This window comes from Manacus candei, unplaced genomic scaffold, assembly GCF_025592945.1.
Source record: "Manacus candei isolate 608988 ecotype Guabito, Panama unplaced genomic scaffold, ASM2559294v1 h1tg000033l, whole genome shotgun sequence".
In the NCBI taxonomy this organism is placed as follows: Eukaryota; Metazoa; Chordata; class Aves; order Passeriformes; family Pipridae; genus Manacus; species Manacus candei.
The window spans coordinates 3,956,336-3,978,551 of record NW_026138081.1 but is presented as its reverse complement, the minus strand read 5'-3'; the positions used below and the strand labels follow the sequence as shown (position 1 = coordinate 3,978,551).

The 22,216-nt window shown below is 37.6% G+C and overlaps 2 protein-coding genes across 2 annotated transcripts in view; one reads left to right on the top strand and one right to left on the bottom strand.

Moving 5' to 3' along the window:
* Nucleotides 1-71: 71 nt before the first annotated feature.
* Nucleotides 72-10,148, top strand: ATP6V1D (ATPase H+ transporting V1 subunit D). The gene is made up of 9 exons (XM_051791465.1): nt 72-229; nt 2,733-2,850; nt 3,937-4,016; nt 5,389-5,456; nt 6,124-6,168; nt 6,611-6,714; nt 7,099-7,165; nt 8,586-8,664; nt 9,279-10,148. Exons 1-9 carry the CDS (start codon nt 189-191, stop codon nt 9,418-9,420), a joined length of 744 nt encoding a protein of 247 aa, XP_051647425.1. The 5' UTR covers nt 72-188; the 3' UTR covers nt 9,421-10,148.
* Nucleotides 10,149-10,737: 589 nt separating this feature from the next.
* Nucleotides 10,738-22,216, bottom strand: part of PALS1 (protein associated with LIN7 1, MAGUK p55 family member) — a 58,422-nt gene continuing 46,943 nt past the window's right edge. The window contains exons 7-14 of the mRNA XM_051791409.1: nt 22,079-22,156; nt 20,980-21,163; nt 19,853-19,924; nt 19,309-19,380; nt 18,401-18,568; nt 17,439-17,641; nt 15,914-16,024; nt 10,738-13,811 (exon numbers count right to left, since the gene is read on the bottom strand). Coding sequence (XP_051647369.1) covers nt 13,635-13,811; nt 15,914-16,024; nt 17,439-17,641; nt 18,401-18,568; nt 19,309-19,380; nt 19,853-19,924; nt 20,980-21,163; nt 22,079-22,156 — 1,065 coding nt within the window. The 3' untranslated portion in view covers nt 10,738-13,634. The remainder of the gene's footprint in view (nt 13,812-15,913; nt 16,025-17,438; nt 17,642-18,400; nt 18,569-19,308; nt 19,381-19,852; nt 19,925-20,979; nt 21,164-22,078; nt 22,157-22,216) is intronic.

Sequence of the window (22,216 nt, the reverse complement as noted above, 5' to 3'; positions counted from 1 at the left end):
CAATCGCTCCCCCTCCTCGTCGTTCCCGGGGGACACGTGACGGCCGGCGGCGCGCGCGGGACCGCGCGGGCATCCGGGTTTGCTGCCCTGCGCGCGGGGGCGGGGTCGCGTCACGTGACGGCGGCGGCGACAGCGGAGCGGTCCCAGCGGCGACAGCCGGGACAGCCGGACCGGGCTCCGCCGCCGTCATGTCGGGCAAGGACCGCATCGAAATCTTCCCCTCGCGGATGTGAGTGTCCGCCGGGACGGGCCGGGATAGCGCCGAGCGGGAGGCGGCGGGGGCGCGGGGCCGGGCCCGGGGCAGCGCCGGGGCCCGGGGCGGCTCGCGGGGCTCTCAGGGCTTCTCGGCGCTGGCCGTCGTTCCACCCGTTGTGTGCCCGCTTCCCCCGCGGTGCCGTGACCGAGCGCTCGGAGGCCGCACTTAGTTCTCTCCTTCAGGTTCTGTTTTTAGGCTCCACATCAGCTCTGTCAACCCTCAGAGGGCCGTGGAGGGGTCCGGCACAAACATGCCGGGTGTGGTATTTAAAATCATGCCATTACGCAAACCTGACTTAAAAAAGAACATTTTGTAAAATGTGCGGGTAAAAGGAAAATGGACAAATCGAGCCATAGCTTCCCTTAACTTTGCAACAGACGATACTGCTGTGCGAGAGGTTGGCCATAAAGCATTAAAAAAGAAGGAAGTAAAATGCTCAAAGTGTAGGGGACAGTCAGGTAATTTTCCAGATCCTGACAGCAGACTATTTGTCATTAGATCATATGTCTCCTGACAAGGCTTACAAAACTGCCAACATTGGAACAAACACAGTTGAACAAAATTACTGTTTTAATAATGCTGTTCAGTTTCTCTTTAGAACCCTCCAGGACAGAAAGACTTTGCTTTAACATGAAAGGCTGTTTCAAATCTTGCATAAAAAGTGGGTTGATGCCTGCATGTAATCTTTCTAAAAACATGCCTTGCAGGACAGAAAACCTCAAATGTAGAATAATAACTGTTCCCCCGTGTGTGAGCTCAGGACAGTTTATATGGAAAGATTAATACATTACATGGTAAAGGTTCTGTTTTGAAACTTAGTTCAGGAATAAACTGTTACATACACAGAAATGAATTATTGCATACACTTAAGTCATCTGGTCTCACTCCTGCTCTTTGGTAGCACTCTTTTCATTCAGTTTGCTCGTCCAAGAGGGGGCACTTCAGTTGCTTTTAAAAGGTATCTGGTTTTGTGGGCTGATATGCCACTGTGGCAGGAGAGTGTTCATGTAGAAAGGCTTAATATTTACAAGCATTGCTTCAAAGGAGGTAATAGACCGATAATGTGGCTGGTGTTTCCAGAGGAATGTAAGTTAGAATGGTAAAATAAAGATGGCCTGTGTTTGCAACAATTAATTTTGTTAACTGACAGAAGAGAATTTCACAAGGATTGCTTTTTTTGTTGTTTTTGTTTTTGTTTTTTTTTTTTTAATTTTTTTAATCTTTATGAAGTGGCTTGCTGATGTGAGCCTCTTCTGTGCTGGATATCATCAGTTCAGAAACTGCTCATTCTCTTTGAGAGTAAACAAGATGTTGTTTAGTGCACTCTCAGAGCCGGTGAAATCTTACTCAGACTAGAAGGTCGGCCAGTCTCTGGCAGGTGGTGAACAGAAGGAACAAGTTAGTTCAAGGTTAGTTCAAGACACCTGCTGGTTGGAAAAGTAAAGTTGCCTTTTTACTCCGATTGTTTTTAATCATAAACATTCATAAAGTGTTTGTGGTTTTCAGTAATAAGTATTTGGTAGATGCTAATAGAGCTATTCTCATCACATGCCAGTAGATGTGGACAGTAACGTGTAGCTAGAATCTTAGTTATACTTACTTTTTCCAAGGTCAGAGTGGAAGTAAGAACTTGAGTGTTGTCCTTTGTGCACAGTGGCTGCACAGTGGTAGCTTAAGTTAGCACAGCTTGTCCTTTTTGTAGTATAACCCCTGCTATTCTAGTTAACTTAAATCAAAAAGATTCTTCAGATTAAAAGATACTCTACAGCAGAGAGGGAAGCAAGGTTTGGATCCTTCTTCAGTGCATAATTTCATACAAGGAACCTTCAAGAGTGCTATTGATAGAAAGGATATGCAAAACTACAGATAACTCACTAATATACCTCTTCAATTGTTGCTGCCTTTGATTGTCAAATAGCTTGTAAATCTCCTATGCAGCATATGAAGATAAGGAATCATTGTACTTTCTGACTTTCTTCAAACCAGAATGTACAACTGCTGTATCGTCTATAAAATCAGAACACAGCATCAACAGTTATGGTCACATGAAGAATTTGCTGTGTTGTCTGATTTTGAGAAGGTGACACAGTGGTAAAAGAGCTTAAAAGCAATACCAGTGTCACACTAACAGTGGGCTTTTGGGGTAGTTTGATTTCTGGTACTTGTAAGACATCAAGAAAAATGAAAACTCTTATGGAAGCGCTGAAAAATGTCTCATCAATTTTCCATGATCTTTGACTTTACAGATAATAACCTTGTAGTTCTCATTGATGATAGAGATAAATATAATAAATTCCTTTGACTTTAAATGAGAATGTGAAACCCTATCCTGAAGTGGCCAACCTGCTCTGCTACAATGATGTTTCTTGATTGCTTCATAATTTCAGTCACATCCACGTCAGAAAACTTTGCATAAATTTTTTCCTAATCCCTTCAGATCATGCAGAACATTTTTATTTATTCCTCTGTTTAACAGGGCTCAGACCATCATGAAGGCTCGTTTAAAAGGAGCCCAAACAGGTCGTAACCTCTTAAAAAAAAAATCTGATGCTTTGACACTTCGATTCAGGCAGATCCTTAAGAAAATTATTGAGGTAGGTAAATTAGAATTTTCCTTTGTTTGGCTTGCTTTATTTGAAATCTGTCCTTTCAGTTTTGCATTCCTGTTCTGCTGACTTCATTAGGTAGGCTGGAACATAGAACAACTTTGTGGATAACCTGTTTTTTGTAAGCGAGACTACTGAGGACACATGAGCAGAATTATGGGGTTTTTGTTCCAAGTTCCTTATCATCTCTTCTACATTATGGGGACTTTGCTCTGATGCTGCCAAATAGTTTAGGAGTGGTTTTAACATGTTCTGTAGCCCCATTTTTGTTGCTTTATCCAGCTTAAGAGTATACTGCAGATCTATAATGTTTCCTGCATGACTAGGTACACTAGCAAGCAGAAGTTTTGTCCAGATTGAACTTGTTCCTTTATGAGGAAACAGAGCCCTGCTTCTTCCTCTGCAACACGGATGACAAATCTAAGATACACAGTCGAGCCTAATATGTCTTGTGTTCCACCATGCCAGATGGGTTTTAGCTGTACTGGTTTGGCTGCGACTGCTACAATATCCATGGTTAGCAGTAGTGCTTTGTTGCCATGCTGTAGACAAGTTCTCAGCACTCTGTATCATTGTTTCCTACAGATTGTCTAACACACAAAGGCTGTTGTTTCTCAATAGCATGTTTTTTAACTACAAGGACTACAAATCTGTAAAAATTGGGAAAAATGGAGTAGGAGGAGAGTGCGGCTTCACAAAGCTGCATACATCTGTATGTTGAAAAACAGCTTCACCTTTCTCATAGTATTCCATACAATGTGAAGAAAGAGTGTTTTCCTAATGAGCTACTTTACTGTTGTGATTTAACCCCCATGTAATAGAATCTTATGATTATGAAGACAGGCAAATCTTTTGCTGGATCAGTGAAATAGCTGAAGTATTATTTTTTTTTGCCAGTCACCTGGGAATTACAATTTGCAGTTTAAAGTAAGCTATCTACATAGAACTTTCTCACTCTCTTCAATTTCTTTCAGTTTTCTTCTTGTTATGCTGTTAGTTATTTATCCTGGAAAAGGAGTAATGATATGCCTTGTATTTGCTGCCTTTTTTTTTTTTTTTAATTTTTTTAAACAGACTAAGATGCTGATGGGTGAGGTGATGAGAGAAGCTGCATTTTCACTTGCTGAGGCAAAGTTTACAGCAGGAGACTTCAGGTGAGGGTTGCTGAGCTTGTAGATGTCATACCCATGGGAAAGAGCGATTGACAAATTATTATTTTCTCTTTTGGAAAAAGTAAAGTTCTTAAATGCACTTTAAAAAGAAAAAAAAGACAGTGGACAAGGTAGGACAGGATGAACTGAATTCCCTTAGCTAAAGGTGGGCGACATCACTGCAGGAGAGAGATAAGTTGCATGATGAAAACATAGACTCCACTGGAAGCTAAACAAAGTGGAAAGACTGACTGAATTTACCTAAAAGTCTTTGATTTGAGAAGGTGTTGAATTCTTCAGCTTGGAATCAAATATGCAGGGAAGTGAGAATTTATAGCAGAATATTGTGGTATTTGTTAATTTGGTTTTGCTTGTGAATTTGAGGGACAGGTGTAATGTGTGTTCTCCCAGAAAGTCACACAGTGATTTTACCAGTTCTAATTCCTGTCTCATTGACCTCTTGTCTCACTAGGGTTCATGAGGGCTGTATGCCAGAGGGGAAACAAATCTTTTTCCTCTAGTAGGATATTTTTAATTGTATTTAAATAAATTACAGTTCTGTCCAGGGTGTTTGTGTAATTCATTCAAGGGTGCACAGACCTTGTGAAATAAAGTTGGAGAAGTGTTAATGATTCAGCTGATGGTACTACCAACTGATGGAGAACTGAGTGATCAGACACAGGAGTAATCTGTGTGCTGCTGAAGAAAAGTCTTTTTGGCCTTTCATTTGGATGTGGTGCTGTTCTGTTTCCTGTCCTAACTAGTCACAGTGTTTAGCTGTAAACAGTAGTCAGATTCCACCCTGTAAAGTAAACTGGACTTAGGCAGAAGAGTTAGCCAGTGACGTATTCTTGGAAGACCTTGAGATACTTCAGAATTTTTCAAGATGAATTGTTGTACCAGCTCAAGTTTATTTATGTCCTAGTCAGTGGGTAAACATACTCACTGATGTTCTGAAAGAACAAATACATACAAACTAAAATGAACAAAGTGTTGTGGCCTTGGTCTGCATTAAAGCCTTGACATTTCTTGACTTTTATTGGGAAAAAGGTCTCACGGGTTGATTAGACTCGATGTTATTAAAATAATTTGCCAGATCACTGGCTAGTTTTAGCTATGCTTTATATACTTGGTCTAAGATATTTTTAAAGTTACATTCACAGACTCTGTGTCTTTTACATTTCCAGACATTGCTGGAAACCTATTTCTTTCAAAGCTTCTGTGTTAGCTTCAAAGTCTGTACAATGAATTGCATAGAGAACTGAGCTGACAACAATTTCCAGGTCTTTACAGCTATTTGGTAACTGCTTCATCTTATATATAATGATGACTTAATGAACTACTTCAGCTTTCCTGTATGTTTTCTTCCTTACAGTACCACTGTGATCCAAAATGTGAACAAAGCACAAGTCAAGATCAGAGCTAAGAAAGACAATGTAGCAGGTGACTTTTCCAGGCCATGAGTGTTTTGACTCAAGGGAATTGTGGAAGGACACTTGGAAGTATGCAGGAATGTATCCAAACGCTGTCTCCTTGTCTTTATTTCTCTTATTTATCTAACAGTAGGAACACTTGTAATTGGTTAGGGTTTTTTTCACATATAGTGTATGATTTTTATAATTAGTTATTTGCCTCATAAAATTAAATGAATGTGTGTACATGAATGTGTCCAATTTCTAGATTTTTGGACAAAGTATAAGTTCCATAGAGCTTTACTGAAAAATAGATTGGGAAATTAAGTACCAAAATTAAATAAATTTCAGGCAATTAAATATCAGCAATTGTCTTTGAAGAAAACAAAAAAGATGACTGAATGCTTAAAATATATTCCTTAAGTAAAGGGAATACTTTACCAAACAGAAAGATAATAAAACTGAACAAACTGGAATACTTCCCTGAATTTTTCAGGGTCTAGATCTCTGTGATCTCAACACAATTCAGAAGTTCTGTGTTATATGTGAGCACCAGCATGACCCAATCGTTCCAAGCTATATAGGAAGATTTTGAAAAATAATCTTACATAATTGGAAGCAAATGGGTGTAAAAGTGATTTGTACTTAACAAATCTGTAGCCCTTTATGTCTCTTACATTTTTGTTCACTCCTGTCAGGTGTAACCTTGCCAGTTTTTGAGCATTACCAGGAAGGAGGGGACAGTAAGTACAAACCAAGTGTTTTTTTGTCTTGCACATATTTACACAATTCCATGCTAATACAAAAGTACTTGTCATGTCTTGATGGTAGTAAGTCAGTTTACATCATAGGCGTGGCTTTACTTCCTTCCTTTGCTGCTTTGCCCTGTTCCTGTGACGTGGAAGGATTATTAAGGACTGCAGTGGATTTTACTTTTCTAAATCAGTGACTTTTTCAGATGAGAAGATTTGTCTTTAGGTACCAGATTTTGAGACTGCTAAGTCTTACTGTGGACATGCACAACAATGATCTGTAGTAACATAAACCACTATAGAGATAATCTGTTAATGGGCAAAGGCTTTAGCTTCTCACTTGCTGAGCTGTTTGTATTGCTGTAAAGTATTAAATTTTATCTAGTAAAAAAATACGATAGTAGCAATAGTAACAAAAGTTATTTTTTTTCAGGCTATGAGCTGACTGGCTTGGCCAGAGGTGGAGAACAGTTAGCTAAGCTGAAGAGGAACTATGCCAAAGCTGTGGAGCTGCTTGTGGAACTGGCCTCCTTACAGGTTGGTGGGAAGAAAAAAAAGAAGGGCATCATTGATTCCTCACTTTTCTGAAAAGAAAGTAGCATGTCTCAGTAAGTGTAGCATATTCTAGTCTCGGTGCTGTACAAAGTTGCAAACCTTTTTCAGCCATAAAACAATTACCACTTCAAAGAAGGCCTTATTCCTTAATACTAGGAAGAAACTTTCTTTGGAGAGTGGGTAACTGCTGATGTGAAGTGTGCTAGTGACATTAGTAGAAAAAAAATTCTGCTTCTCTCAAGGACATAGTCTGTAAAGCTACATTACAGACTTGGCTTTCAAGTGCTATTCAGTTTTCTGTGAAGAATTGATTGAAATGCTGAATTTGTCTTGTTATGTATTAATTATTTAATCCTATTCCATCAGACATCCTTTATTACTTTGGACGAAGCCATTAAAATAACAAACAGACGTGTGAATGCAATTGAACATGGTGAGTATTTTCCATTTGGAATGCATAACATTTTTCTGTCTCCATGCAAAATGAGGATCAGGGTCATGGAAGCCACTCATTTGACCTCTTGCTTATTAGTAGAATTTCTAAGCAGTTCAAGAACTCTTTCTAGAAAGCATTACAATGAAACATATTGCAAGAAAGAAAAATGAAAAGCCCAGTAGAATGGAGTACACATAGATAAATGAATATGCAAACATAAAAAAGTAATCAGGAAACTGTATTGAGAACCTAAAGGACAAAAGTTTCACAAACACATTCTGGAATCTCTGCTAATGACTTTAATTGGTCAGGTCTGTTGACTAGAGGCAAAAGATATGTTTCTAAGTGTTAAGATGTTCCAATAGCTAGCATAATAAACTTTAAATAATTTCAAAATAGATTTAACTTTAAATCACTTTAATAAACTTTAAAATTGTAATACTGTTGCCCAGTGAGGAACTGTTGACTTTTTTTTGATTTTGGATGGAACAGTCTTTATGTCAATACCCTGGTATTTTTCTTTGATGTGAATTCTTTATCCTTACTGTTCTTGTTTGTAAATTTAATTCTTGCCCTTTCTTAAGTAGTACTTCAACCAGAATATTGCTGTGATTCCTTTTGCTGCAGTGTTTGATTATTTCAAGTCCCTTTCTGAGTTTTTGATAGCTCAGATTTAATCATCTTTGCGTGTACGCAATAACTTATTTCAGTCTGTGTTTCTAAACTGTCCTTTTCAGTACTGTTTTCCATAGACTGGTTCCTTTGAACATGCAGGCCTTAACTGCAGCTTATCATCACTCTTGAGAATTTGACTTAGAAAAGGTTTCCTCTGCATTCTTCCAAATAACACTGGTAGTGCTGATAACAGCTTTCTCCTTTCAAAAAGGGACTGACACATAGCTTGTCCAGTTGGGTGTTAAAGCTGTGTTTAGTGTCTTATCTCTTCCCTTGTGATACTGTTATATTTGAATATTTGTTTTCATGATGGCCTTTTTAAACCTAGATAATTCTGTGAGTAAAAGTGCTATACCGAAGTTTCTGAAAGAATGTGATGAAAGAACATAGTTTTAATTCAAATTTAGCCCACCTCTTGCAGGGATTTTTTTAACCACTTCCATGGGAAAAACGAACCTTACTAACAATCAGGGATCAGTGCTTACTGATTCCATTGCATTTTTAAAAGAACACGCTGTGGGAGATTTTACGATGTTCAGAGTCCCAGCTTAGTCCTGGACTTACTAAAGAAAACAATTCTGTGTACTTGTCCATCAGAAAATAGTATCTTCCACGAAAGACATAAATTTCCCCTTGTCAAAATAATTAGTAGATTGACTTCAAACAACATCTGTGCACTCCGTTATATAACTTCCTGGCTAATATAACAGCAGTCCAAAAACTTCTTTATTTATGTTTCTAGTGATTATTCCCAGGATCGAGCGTACTCTTTCTTACATCATCACAGAACTGGATGAACGAGAACGAGAGGAGTTCTACAGGTAAACATCTAGACTAGACTGGTCTCTTTCTGAAATAGACCATTCCTCAGAAGAGACTTAGGAGAACTATTCACCAAATCTGGCAACAAACATTGTTAAACAGGACCTCATTCTTACTGCATGTCGAGTTTCCAGAGCTGGGCACTTGGGCATCTGTAATTATTTGTCTGAAACTTGTAAATGAATCCCTACCAATAAGTTGCACATAGCTGTCATCATTCTGCCAGAGGGAATGATGTGATACAGTACACTGAGGTGTTCTGCCTTAAAGACACCTCTGCTATAGAGGTCAGTGTTCTGGGCTACCTGAAGCAAATAATGTCAAACCTGAAATGAACAAAAGAGGAATTAACTTCATTAAAGACAAACAGAGCAGTGTTTAGAGTCAAAAATATAATTTATAGTTTGGATGAAGTTTCTCAATTACAGCAGCTAGCAATAAAAGCCTTTTATTTTTGCCATTTTGCCAAATTTGCCATTTGTTACAGAATTTTTATTTCCCAGAGAACTTTTCCAGGCAGCTTTATCATATCCAGGTTGTATGGCATCTTTATTGCCAGCCTGTTTTATGAAAATGTATTTGTTTCACAGATAAGCCGCATTTCTCTTCACAGGCTAAAGAAGATCCAGGAAAAGAAAAAAGTATTGAAAGAAAAATCTGATCAAGAACGGGAGCTGCGGAGGGCTGCTGGTGGGGAAGTTGAACCAGCCAATCTCTTGGCAGAGGAGAAGGACGAAGACCTTCTCTTTGAGTAACCCTGCACAGTTGCTGTGTATGGAGCAGGGGGCCCAGAATACAGAATGTCCAATTACAATATAATTCAAGACATGTTGCCTACGAGATACTTATGTGGCTTCTCATTTGGTGTCCAAGTCTTGAGTTGAATGGATTGTGGATTTCTCCTGGGAGATTAGAAATCTGGGAGCTTGACTATAGCATAGGAAGAAAAGGAGAAATGTGTCAGATGCTTTACTGTCATCCAGGCAAGCCTTCTGTGGTCAGCCTGTTTCTTCACTTAGTAACAATGACTTTTGATAGCTATATATTTTGCAGGATGGTGCTGGATTTGCCTAATCAGATTCCTCTTAAATTGCTCCCCTTCCTCATACAAGAGGAGGAAAATGTCGCTTAGGGTGGGAGATGCATGTAATATTCTTTACTGCTGAGCTATTAATGTTCAAGTTGCTTAAAGCCAGTATTGGCACAGCTGAAGTCAAATGCCAGTAAAGGAAGCTCAGTTTTCTAACCTGTTGATGAAATCCACAGTCTTCCGTTATATATTTTTGTTGCACGATTGCTACCATTGGCCTAAAACATCTACCTTTTTAATTAGAGGTTCTGCCAACTAGTGTACTGTCTGTGCTAGAAACAAGTGTAAATTTTAAATGTTAAAATACCCGGCGTTTGGCTCAAGTTGCTAGAAGATGGTGGTCTTAAGAGCTTGTTGTGTTGATTTCAAAATAAAACTTCTGCTCAGTTTGAAGGGGTGTTTTCCTAAAGACAGAATCACAGAATCATTTAGGTTGAAAAAGACCTCTAAAATCACTGAATCCAACCTTTGACTAATCACCACCTTGCCAGCTAGTCCATAGCACTAAGGGCCATGTCCAGTTATTTCTTGAACACAAATGGTTGTGTTCTTTGTTCTTGAAGACATTGGTTTGCAATCAGCAAACCAAACACGCCCCAGAGCTAACACTAGTATATTGTCTCTAGTACTACCAGTCTGTTCAAGGTAAGCATCTTGTTTTAAACATGATCCAGCACTTAACTGCAGATGCAAGTAAGTGCAAGGAGATGAATTTCTACTAACACCTTTAAAAGTCATTGTAGAACTGTATGAAGCACAAGGCCTCTTCTTTTTTGAAGCTGAACACAGCACAGCTGAACAGTAAGTCCATACTCTGTTGTAAGATACAGATTAGTTTGAAAGAAAGACATGTTGGACATGTTGTTACCTCTCCCATGGGATGGTGTCAGAAGGAGCACAGGACATCCCCTAGGGCACTGATGGGTCACAGCATGTTTCACACATTCAGCACAGTGGCAGAAAGAAGATCCGGTATGAGAAATAAAATTGTACAGTGATTTATTTTAAATCTAGAAATATTTTACATTTTTACATTAGTGTGCAGTTCATGATGTCTCAAAATACAGAGTGCAGATACATGTATAAAAGTACAAGTGGGGCTAACCACAGGTCTCAGTAAAGTTACCTTAATTATTTAAGGCATGAAACCCCCTATCTAATATTTTGAAAAGTCACATTTAATTACATTCAAAAATTTTTTTATGCAATTCAGCTAACTTTTTTTTTTAATTAAATCTGGACTGGTAAAAATGCAGATATCCTCATTTCAGTCTGATACAGCTCACTACATAACCTGTGATAAAGTCAAAGAGTTTCACCAGTGAAGTCTGCATATTTTCTTTTGCTCTCGAGGGAACTAGCACACATTCTTCATTAGAGACAATGATTTCTTACACAAGGTAGTTCCAGGTCCAAACTGACAGCAGACTGACAGCCAGGTACATTATTTCAGTGCTGCTCAAAGCCCTCCTTTCAGCAGGATACATTGCTAACACCGGTTATAAACTATCATAGCACCTCTCTACATGGACGTCAGCAAGTACTGTGTGCCTTGGGAATTAAGAGTAAAGCTGAACTTCAAGCAATATGCTTTAAGTCTACATTCAAAAGCTCATTTGTAAAAAAACATTCTGTACAACATTTCAGAAAAGCTGGGGAGACAAACATTGGTGAAATAATATTAATGGCATGATTTACTGAGACTGATGCTGCCTATGAACACTGAATACCTATGGGACTTCAGCAACCACCTTGAGCTGATTGTGACTGCAAGAATTTAGACAGCACCTATGTAACTTGAGCTAGGTTACCCTTACTCAACACACATTTTACTGCTTCCCACCTTCTTGTCCACCTATGAAACAGTCAATACCCAGAAGCCTAATACATCTGGCAATCATCTTTCTTAATGGGTAGAATCAATAAAGTATATCCAATATACCTGAACATTGTAGTTCTCATAAACTATGGATGAAACTGAGAACATGCCTGCAATGTGAGGCAAAAAGCCATTATTTTGAATATCCATTATTATTTCTAACACTAACTTGAACTAAAGATATTCAAAGTTTGCACCCCCTTTTCTTTCTGAAGGGTCATTACTAATCCGCACTAACTGCTTAATTGCCTTTCAGCCGTAAATACTAATTAAACTAGCAAATCAATTTGCTTTCTAACAAGACAGGAATGCTCTCTATCCTTCCATTTTTCAATACAAAAATGTACTGAATATTTGTTCAGTACCTAGGATAGTTATCTGACAATTTCTTTATATCTGCTCTACACTCTGAGCTCTCTAGCTACAGGTGTGAATTTGTTCCACTAACGTTTGAAGAAAGAATATATCCAAGATAGAATGGAAAACATTAACTACTTTTTCATCCTTCAACATTAGACAGGAGTGAACTACACACTGACATAACTCCAGTGTTTTACCTGTAGGAACAAGGAAACACTATGGCTAAAATGAAAAGATATTCACAGTTAAGGTTCTTTGTGCTACCGAAAACCAAAATAGCCAAGATACTACTATTCAGTTAGGGTCAGCAACAACAGCCCTACTGCAGACTTAGTAGTTAAACCTTCACAGCCAGAATAATTTGAGGATGCAGAGATGTTCCCATCTGCTTTGCAGAATGCACCAGGATACAGACAGACCTTGCCTTTTGTTCCCTTGTTTCAAGTTGGTTTTTTTTGTTTGAACCATTAAAAATATTCCCCTTTTTTGTGACTTCTCAGTCAGTTACCAGTGTTTTACACATATTTTCACTGCAGTATTGAGCAAACGCAGGACAATAAGTTGGCTAGTGAATTACAATACTCATAACATAGTAGCTACATTCAGCTATTTGACTTCCAGTTAGTTGTCCATTAGTCCAACAGCCACAACATGAACCATTTGCAGAGATTAAAAAAACACACTGTCTTCCAGTGTTCAGCACATCAGTCTATTTTAGTCAGTATTCTGTTATAAAACATGAGAATTTCAGTTGACTTTCAAGTAGCATGTCTTATAACTATACCTTTTCACAAAAATATAAGCTCCGTCTTTCTAAATATCTCTACAGATCTGTGGAAAACAGTGGCTCCAATCAGTCAATCAGTGTTTTAAAGAAAATATCATAAAAATATCACATCTAAAAGATCAATATAACAGTCATCTTTGGACCTAAAATTACTGTGCAGTTAAATCTGATTTTAAAAGTCTGACTAAAAAGATGCAAGGATTGAAATATTTACATTATACACATTTTCCAATTACAGTGCTATTAGAAAGTGGAATGTCTGAGAATTAAAATATTAACTCAAGCCTCACAGGGCAGCCCCAGATCAGAGCAGCATCTTCATTCTGTGTATTTTTTGGACAGGAGAGGTTTCTCATTGATATTAACATTTTTCACATATATCTCTGCCCAGTGATCTGTAGAATGCTCTTGAACTAGCATCATGTCCCACAAAGTCATTAAGTGTTAAATAATATTCATATTTATAACTATGTGACAGCATGGACTATATATATATACACATAAACACACTTAAAATCTTTGCTGTAAGGGTGACTAGGTTAAAAAAGGTGGATTTATGTATAAAAGTAGCTGCTAGAAAAATCTATCTAAAGCCTTAGAATTTAGTATTGACACAGTCTCCATTTCTAGACCACAGAGAAAGAAAACTTGGACAATCTTTAGATCAGTTAAATTGGCTCACAAGCTGAGTAGCGTATTTTTCGTTAATACGCAATTTCACTGGCAAAGGATGCAGCCACTGAGGTGTAGAGCTCACAGCTCACATGCATTTATACTAGAATTGGGCAGGCCTACACACAACCTCCTTGGAAAGATAGCTAGATTAAAGTCCACTTGTCCCTTGGAACTGCTCTCATCGTAGCCAGGTAGAGGGCACCCACTGGGGTTCTGTGTCAAGCTTGTTTATTAACCGAAGTAATTCCTGATAGGCCTTATCAAGGTCAGAATTCACAATTGCTGTATCAAAGTAGTGGCCATTGTTCTGTTCCATCTCCCTTGTCTTCTCTATGATTTCTCTCAGCTCTTCTGGCTGCAATCAAAAACAGAGTTAGTGTAGGTGTGCAAGCCTCTCACAGTAAAAGAGTAGGGAAAAGTAACAACTCAATTTTTTACACAAATTCTCATGGTGTTGCTATTGGCTATGGAAAAGTTTACAGTAACACTGAACCATGATACATATTTGAAAGCTAAGGACATTAAAGACAATCCTGTTTGATTTGCCCTAAGTGGCAAACTGTAAATAACTGCCCCCGGCTGAGGAAAATGAGGAACATCCAGCACTGCTCATTGCACAACACTGATCTTACTGAGGTTCTTAAATCATGTTTCTGAAAAATAAGTGAGGTTGCTAAGGTCATTATCCTTTCTGAAAAAGACTGGAGGTGGCAGAGATAGTGTGAGAGAAAGGCTGAATGGTGTAGAACAAGACAACCTCCTCTGAAGGTGCAGCACTACAAATGCCAAACAGCCGAAGGCGACAGCTGTCATTGGTGAAAACTGCTCAACAAACAGCAATGAGAACCACAGGGAGAGTTGTATGTTTAAGCTGACCAAATCACCATAACACCCAGTGAATAACATTGCAGAAAAATGAAAACCACCATTTGGGAGCTGGAAGGGACTATGTCAAAAGCAAGAATATTGCAGATGTAGATAAATGATACAAAGGGAGAAGTAGAAATGTTTTGCTTCACTTCAGTTTTTTTTTTTTTTACAATTAGCTACTAGAGTTGTGTTTATTTTCCTCTTCTGCAACTTAGTTTTCTATTGTATAAAGGAATATTCAGGTATAATTTTTGAGTTAATTTTCTAGAAAGGATAATTTCAAAAAGGACTTCAGGCCTTCAAGATTTTTTTTCTTAGTCATTATATACTCTTGATAAAATCAAAGTAACATACAAGCATACATCCAAGAAATACCCTTTTCTTTATTGGGGAGGGGGTTTAACATGAGAGCATGTACCCCCCTGAAATAAATACAACTCCAATACAATTAATCAGAAAGAAAACAGGCATTCTTTAACACCAAGAAATGTATTCCTTTTTATTGCAAATGGATTCCTTGACTACTGCAGTAAGAATCCAGAACCTACATAAGATGCAATGTTTATATAAAATAAAGTTTCATTAGTTGCATAAACATGAAGGAGGAAACACACCCATTTAAAGACTATGATTCCATTTGACTCAAGGGTGAGGGGGGGAAGGAAAAAAGAAAAATCCCTCTCTTTTAACACTTGGACTGTAATGGACTTCTAGATCTTGCATCCAAGTAAGCAAAACAACACAGCCACAAAACACAGTGAGGTTTGATCCCTGACCAACAGCCATGTCAGGAGTTGCTCTGAGTTATGCTGGGAAGATTGTTTTTCCTCAGTATGAACCACATTATGCTCAATTAGTACTCTGAAGATACCATGGTAGCAAAGGGCTCCCAGCAACCACCGCAGGGTAGATCTCAGTTGAAAAGCTACTTCATTGTCCTAGCAATAAGCACTTTGTATATCATAAGCTGATAAAGAAATTTTCTGAGCTTTCACATGTCCTGGTTTAATCTATGGCTTTTGAGTCCATTCTGCAGAACTACCTTCTCAGTAACTAAACTGGATCTTAACTGGATAAGTTCAAATCTTGGGTATGACTCTGGCTGAACATGAAAAATGATCCTACAGGACCAAGCATTAAAATAATTTTATCTGAATAGTTTCGAATTTTCAAGCAAATGCTTTCCCAAGGGCAGGTAAATTCTCAAAAGAAAAACAGTAATCCTTTGCTCCACAGAATTATTCCCAGGTTTACTTGAGGACAAAGCTGGGTTTTCCACAGTTTTGAAATAAAAGGTCATATTTTGGTACCCGAATGCAGGGATCCCAATGCACAGACCTTGTGCCCCAGGATTACTGATTTAGCAGTGCATTTTTGTTTCTAATACCTCTTGCATCACATTAGACAAAAGCATCCTGAACCCTTCCTTTAGTATGGTCTGCCTACTAACCTGGAACACACAGATCCCAACCACACTGCTTCACTGCAGTGGTAATTGTCAGGACCATTACTGGGTCCCAGTTCCAAAGAAAGTGCACACTATTACCAAAGCCAACATGGTTTCAGAAGACATGTAGGACACCTTACCTTTGGGTTTTTCCCTTCTTTGGCCAATAAAGCTCGTAGTCTCTCTTGTGAAGGTGGTGCAACAAATATAATATATGGCTTCAAGTCAGAGTTACGTAGTGTCTTCAGCGACTGCAGAAATAGGATTTATTAAATATTTAACAGTTCCACCCATGAAAAGGTCATTTAATGATGCATTATTCATGTTATAATTGATAATATACTCTTCAAACATGAAAATTGTACAATATATTAACAGCAATATAATTAATTAACAGTATTATCATCACCACTCACAGTTAAGCCACCTTTTCCTACAAAATTGATATTCCAACATTTTTCAGCTTCACAGAACTGAAACATTTACTTTTGTTCAAGAATATTATCCTTAACTAAACTGAAGGAACTGATCTTTTGGTATCCTAAAGCAAAGAAAAAGTCATCTGCATTGAGGTAAGTGTCCTTAGAATGCTAAGGAATGGTATCAGCTTTGAACAGAGAGAAGAGTCTTTACATACTACAGTTTACTTGAAAGACTATAGTTCAACCCTTTCTGTTTGAAGATTAAAATACAAGTATCAGATACACTACTACGGTATGCATAGCATTATGTTTTGTCAGGTTACATTTATACTGAGAGACAGGAAGTAAAGAAATACAAACTGTCATTTGGTTTTTCCAAAAGGCCTACTCTCTGTGTCTCAGGACAAACAACTTGTCTCTGAAATAGATTTTTTAGCCACAGAATTTAACAAATTTTTAAAGAGTTGTGAATTTTCACTTTATGACATGCTTTGCAATACCCACAAGGTATTCTAGTAAAGTATCACATGGTCCCAACTGGTGATGACTAATTGTTGAGTAATTACAGCTTCAATACTACCAGACTTTGCTGATGTGTCTGAGTTTTAGGGCTTCTTTTGCAGATCTACAACAGCAGCAAACCTCACACATATTGTGCGTATCAGAAAACGGGCTGTGTTCCAGGACTCTGCCTCTTCCCATGTTTGACTAAATTTCCAAGTTGAGGTCTGCAAGCATAGTTTTCCTCTCCATAACCAAAAGGTCACAGCTAAACAGCTTTTCAATATTAATGATGTCATATACTTTAATCCTGAACTGGATTTGGAAACTGCATTAACAGTCCCAAAAAACACTTTCCAAGTATAATCACAAACAATTTCCTCTCTGTCTTCAAAAACCTCAGAGCTCACAGAATAATTGGAGGACTGAGAGACACAAATCTTATTTTAATTCATCTTTTTAATTCAGATAGTTTCCAGATACTTAAAGCTGGTGAAAAGGCCCCTAATACCTGTAGTGGATAAAGATGTGCATATTTACAAGCAAGGAACAAGAAGGCTGTACAATACACTGTATAGTCAACTGAACATCACCAAAAGAAAACTTGGAATAAATATGGACCTTGAAAACATTTTATATAAACATTTTATATAAACTCATTTTATATAAACCAAATAGAGCTCTGTAGGTTCTCAGAGCAGCTTCTACAATTAAAACACGAGAGGCAACATTTTTGCCATACCTGGGTATGAAGATTTAAAAGGCATATCTTGCCTGAGTTGATTACTTGGCGTACGGAGTCTATGCTAGTACCATAGAGGTTCTTTTCAAACTCTCCATATTCAATGAACTTCCCTGCAGCTATGTCACTCTCAAATGCCTGTCGAGAAACAAAATGGTAATCCCTGCCAGCTGCTTCAGTCTCTCGCCTACTCCGAGTAGTATCTACAAGCAAGAGCAACAAAAAAAAAGACATTGAGAGAGTGATACACCTGTAGAACTGAAGAAAAGCAATCAGCATTTCTCTTAGGAGAAATGTTGCTAATCAAGCAAAAAGAACCCCACCAACATATGAAATATCCAAGAAATCCACGTATTTTATTTTATACAATAAATGTCCATGGTCAGATTAAGTCGTCAGACTTAATTCAAAGGTTTCACTTACATTATCTAGAGGGTAAAAAAGTAGTAAACTACGAAAGGAATAGTTTTAACTGTGCAGCTGTGATCTGAATGTGAAAACAGCCATTAGTTGTTTATAACAATATATACTGCTAAGCTGTTTGTAAACATAATCTAGGGTACATGAGACATTAAAAATATAATCATCACTGAAATATAAGTAGTTTGGAAAGGCACTAAAGCCACCTAAACTTAAATTTATGCAGGACATTTGGTTAAAAATTCTTTGCCCTATATACCAGTTTCTTTTTTACACTTCTGTAACTCACTCCAGTTTTATGCAAACTGGAATAAATGCATGCCTTATAATGTCTTTATAACACTGAGTTGAGACACTGGATTTGCATTAACTTACCAAAGCTATTTTTTGCCATACAAGAGGTCACTTTCCTTGCCCATTTTTCAAGAGCTCAATATATACTGCTCACAGCCCCCAGGATCCTAATTACTATTTTCAACCCAACAGGATTTGTCTGCAGACAATGTTTAGAACACAGAATCTTATCTGCCTGTCAAACTCACGTGGAACTGCGGAGGCAAAGCGATCCACTTCATTATTCATAAGTCTCTGCCGCAGCTCGTTTTGGCCGCAGTTCTGTGGGCCAATCAGGACAATGGGCCGCTTCCTATTTGCTGGTTGATGATACAGTGACATTTCCTCGTAGGTCAAAATTTCCTCATTGTCATAATCTCGAGAGAGAACAATAAAACAGTCACAAATACTTTGCTAACAGTTGCATGTACTGCCTGTCATGCAGTATAAAGTTTCAGGCAGTTCCCGAACTCTCTGCCCAGCATCTCTGAGTCACCAAAGCAACAGAACCCCAAAGATCATCACTTGCTCAGTAAGATCAGACTTCTTTTTCTCCCTTTCTTGGGAAAGAAAATGTGTCTTCACTTACTATTACTCACATAAGTAGTAGCATAAATTCAGGAAACAACTTTCTTGCCAAGGAACAAGTATCTAGTATAAGAATAACACTTTATACCCAAAAACAACAAAAATCATCCCAATCCCAAAGTACTTGTGTAAAAATATAGTACAAAAAGCCTATAAAATCTTTGTGGAGAAGGTTTTTGTTTACTAAACTTAATTATGCAGAGTGAGATGACATTACAAAACCATAACGAATTAGTTCACCATTGTAAAATTATGAGTGCTTCCATGCCTAAAAAGCTATCTATTTTTTACCCCTATAATCTGGCCTTTATTAAAGACACTAAATGACCCTACATATCCTGTCACCTCTTTTACATCTTTCACTAAATGCTATAACAAAACATACTACCGCTCTCACAGAGAACTTCATCAGCTATTACTTCCAACATCATATCCTGAATTTAAGCAATTGTTTTCACAAGGCTAGTTATGGAATCTTTTATAGTTACATGTGTATAAGTACACATATTGTGGAAAACATGTTACTCACCATCATTTTTATTTGCATTGTATAAAATCTTTTTCCGTTTCTTTTTGTTCTTCTTTGCACACCAGAGTTTTCCTGAAAATTTTATTTCCAAAACAAAAATCACCATAATCAAACACCCATACAGCAAAAATCCTCCTATTCTACCCACTATCTGGATCTTTAAAGTGGAGAATTTATTCTGCAGTTTTGAAAAGGCATAATATCCTTCTGCTCATTACAGTGGTCTGGTGTATTAAGCAAATGCTCATGTCAAGAACTTAAACTGAGTCATGGCAGATAAAATTCTTTAAGAAAAAAGGGGCTTTCCAAATTCCCTACATCATCCTAATTACATTGCACAGTTATGAAAAATCCCACGTGATTTATACAACTAAGTGCTAAATTCAGACCCATAATTACATGAAGACTTTGAAAGAATCATCCCACTTGTATTACAAAAAAACAGAATAATTTTCTACAACTCCACAATGACAAGGTTCCATATATATCACTAATTAGCACCTCCATAAAAGATTTTTTTTCCCTTGGAAAACATATATCCAACCTGATTTTTCAGGCTCCTTGTCTTCTTCTATGGTTTGCTTCATTGCTTCTCTTTGTTGCTGAAAACTTTTTCCTTGATGGATTAAAAAAACCCGAAAAAGCACAAGAGCCATTAACATTTAGAAACCACATCCATGCTTTTTCATAATGACTTACTCATTTGACTTTTTCCTAAGCTTTTACATCTCTGAAGGTTCCAGTAGAATAAAACATACAAAAGAAATTTTAAAAGAGAAATTAAAATTTAAAACGAGAAACTAAAATTACTACAAAACTTAATACTTAAAAAACATATTAATCAAGAAAGACTTGCAGAGCATTTGTAGCCTGGAAAGACTACACTTTCCCACTATGATGCTATGGTTTTCTAACTATTTTTGTATGTCAAATGTGTTCTATTTATATGAAATATTTTGAACTTCGGTTTAAAAACATTAGCCTATATTTAAATCAGTGTTTATCTCAACTTATTCAAACATCATAAAGTAACAGTGGGATATTTTATGGAATTTGAAAAGTCTCTTGTTCGCTGTGTTTAACTGATCAGCAGATCTTAAATGGACTAGAGCACAATAATATTGCAATGCAAAAATTATAAACTGACTTGAAGTCAAAACTCTGAAAACCCTGTTACTTGAAGGCCCTCAACAATGAGAAAGAAAGCCTGACTCTTACAAACAACTAAAGCCCTTTGGTAAGTGAAAATATACAGAAAAGTCACCAAAAAAAAGATACTGTATCAAGTAGTTTGAACAAAGTAAGAAACCTCACAGCTGTACCCATCTCCAGAGAACTGGGTTACAGTCCCCTGTCTCTGCTGCAGCCAGAGGGAACTCTGAATCCAGAGTCCCCACAGGGTGGAGGAATAAAGGAAGAGGACATTAGCTGTTGAAAGGTAACCTGCAGTGGTAGCAGCAGCCTTACTCTGGTTTAACAGTGATAACGCAGCGATGCTTTTAAAAAGTCAACTTTTAAGTGACTTAATAACCTGCAGTAGGCTCTGATGCAAAAGGTTCAGTGTCACAGACATTTGAGGCAATGGATATCTAAGGGTATACAAGTTCTTTGAAAACCTGACAGCTCCCGTGGCTATGAGAACTGTCAAGCTTTTTCTAGAGCTTTATTTACCAGGGATAAGGCCTGCCAACGGCTGGTTATCTTCATCTCCATCTCTGTAAGCCTGCCACCAGTTTGGATCTTCTTGACTGATCACATGGAGAATGTCGCCTTTTTGAAAAGACAGGCCTAACTCTCGGCAGGGGACGTAAGGGTCATCAGAGGGATCATAGTCAAAATGCGCTTTCACATGTATCTGTGGGAGAGCAAATGTAAAATCAGAAAAAAAACCACCCCAGTGACTTCTGAAGAATTACACCCCCTCTTCCTTGACTGCACTGGAGCTCCAATATATTAAAACCTCCAAGATTCTATAAAATGCAAACTTCATCTGGGGCATACAGGAGTACTGGAATGAAAACATTACCTATGTTAGCAATGGAAAAGACACACTTTTGCTAGGTTGGACATAAAGGCTTGAATTTAACTCTCGGTAATTCTAAACTCCATGAAATTTCCTCACCATTTCAGGAGGCAACTTCCCCCCCCGCCCCAATCTACTGATTTTAAGTTCTTTGCATTCAAAAATTATCAGAGATATTCTAATTGCTTAAAATACCTAATAAACACACAGACTGAAACCAATATCCTGGGCTTTAAGTGAAGTTTCACTTGTACAGTATTTTGTCACCAATCACTAATGTCTGGGCATTTTTTCTTCAAACTGTTAAAACCATCTCAAGAAAAGTATGTTAGACAAAAAGATAATAAACAAAGCTTCCAGTATACAAACTTTTCCTCTCAAAGCATATTTGCAAGTTCCATTGATCCATTTTCTTTTAATACATACATGCATATATATATATATATATATATATATAAAATAGAGAAATTCGTAAATTCAAAATAAATTCAGAACCACACAAAGTTCTACTTTTACAACTTCTTCCTATTTTAGAAACTCAGTTAAAATCATACTAAGAGTTTCAGCTTAAGACATCAATAACTTTCAACAGTTAATTCAGGTGTCAGTCTGGTAACAAATCAAGTTAAATGTTTAAGTTTTGGGTTTTTTCCACAATGTAAATGACCTAGTGAAGAACTTTCTACACATTACTGGTAAAATAAATTATGTATCACCAAGCACAAGAACACATGTAGAGCTACTTACAACTGTTTCCTTCACAGGAGGTGGCTTGCTCTGCTGACTGGGAATCAATACAAAGGTCAGAGTACCGTGCATGTCGGCCTGAGAGGAAAAATACACTCTTCATATACACTATCAAAATATGGTTTAACTTTAGGAATT

Excerpts from the sequence above, each read along its gene's own strand:
- ATP6V1D (XM_051791465.1), top strand. The coding sequence starts at position 189 with ATGTCGGGCAAGGACCGCATCGAAATCTTCCCCTCGCGGAT. Across the intron at positions 2,851-3,936 it reads TCCTTAAGAAAATTATTGAG|ACTAAGATGCTGATGGGTGA; the intron begins GTAGGTAAATTA and ends TTTTTTAAACAG. Across the intron at positions 4,017-5,388 it reads TTTACAGCAGGAGACTTCAG|TACCACTGTGATCCAAAATG; the intron begins GTGAGGGTTGCT and ends TCTTCCTTACAG.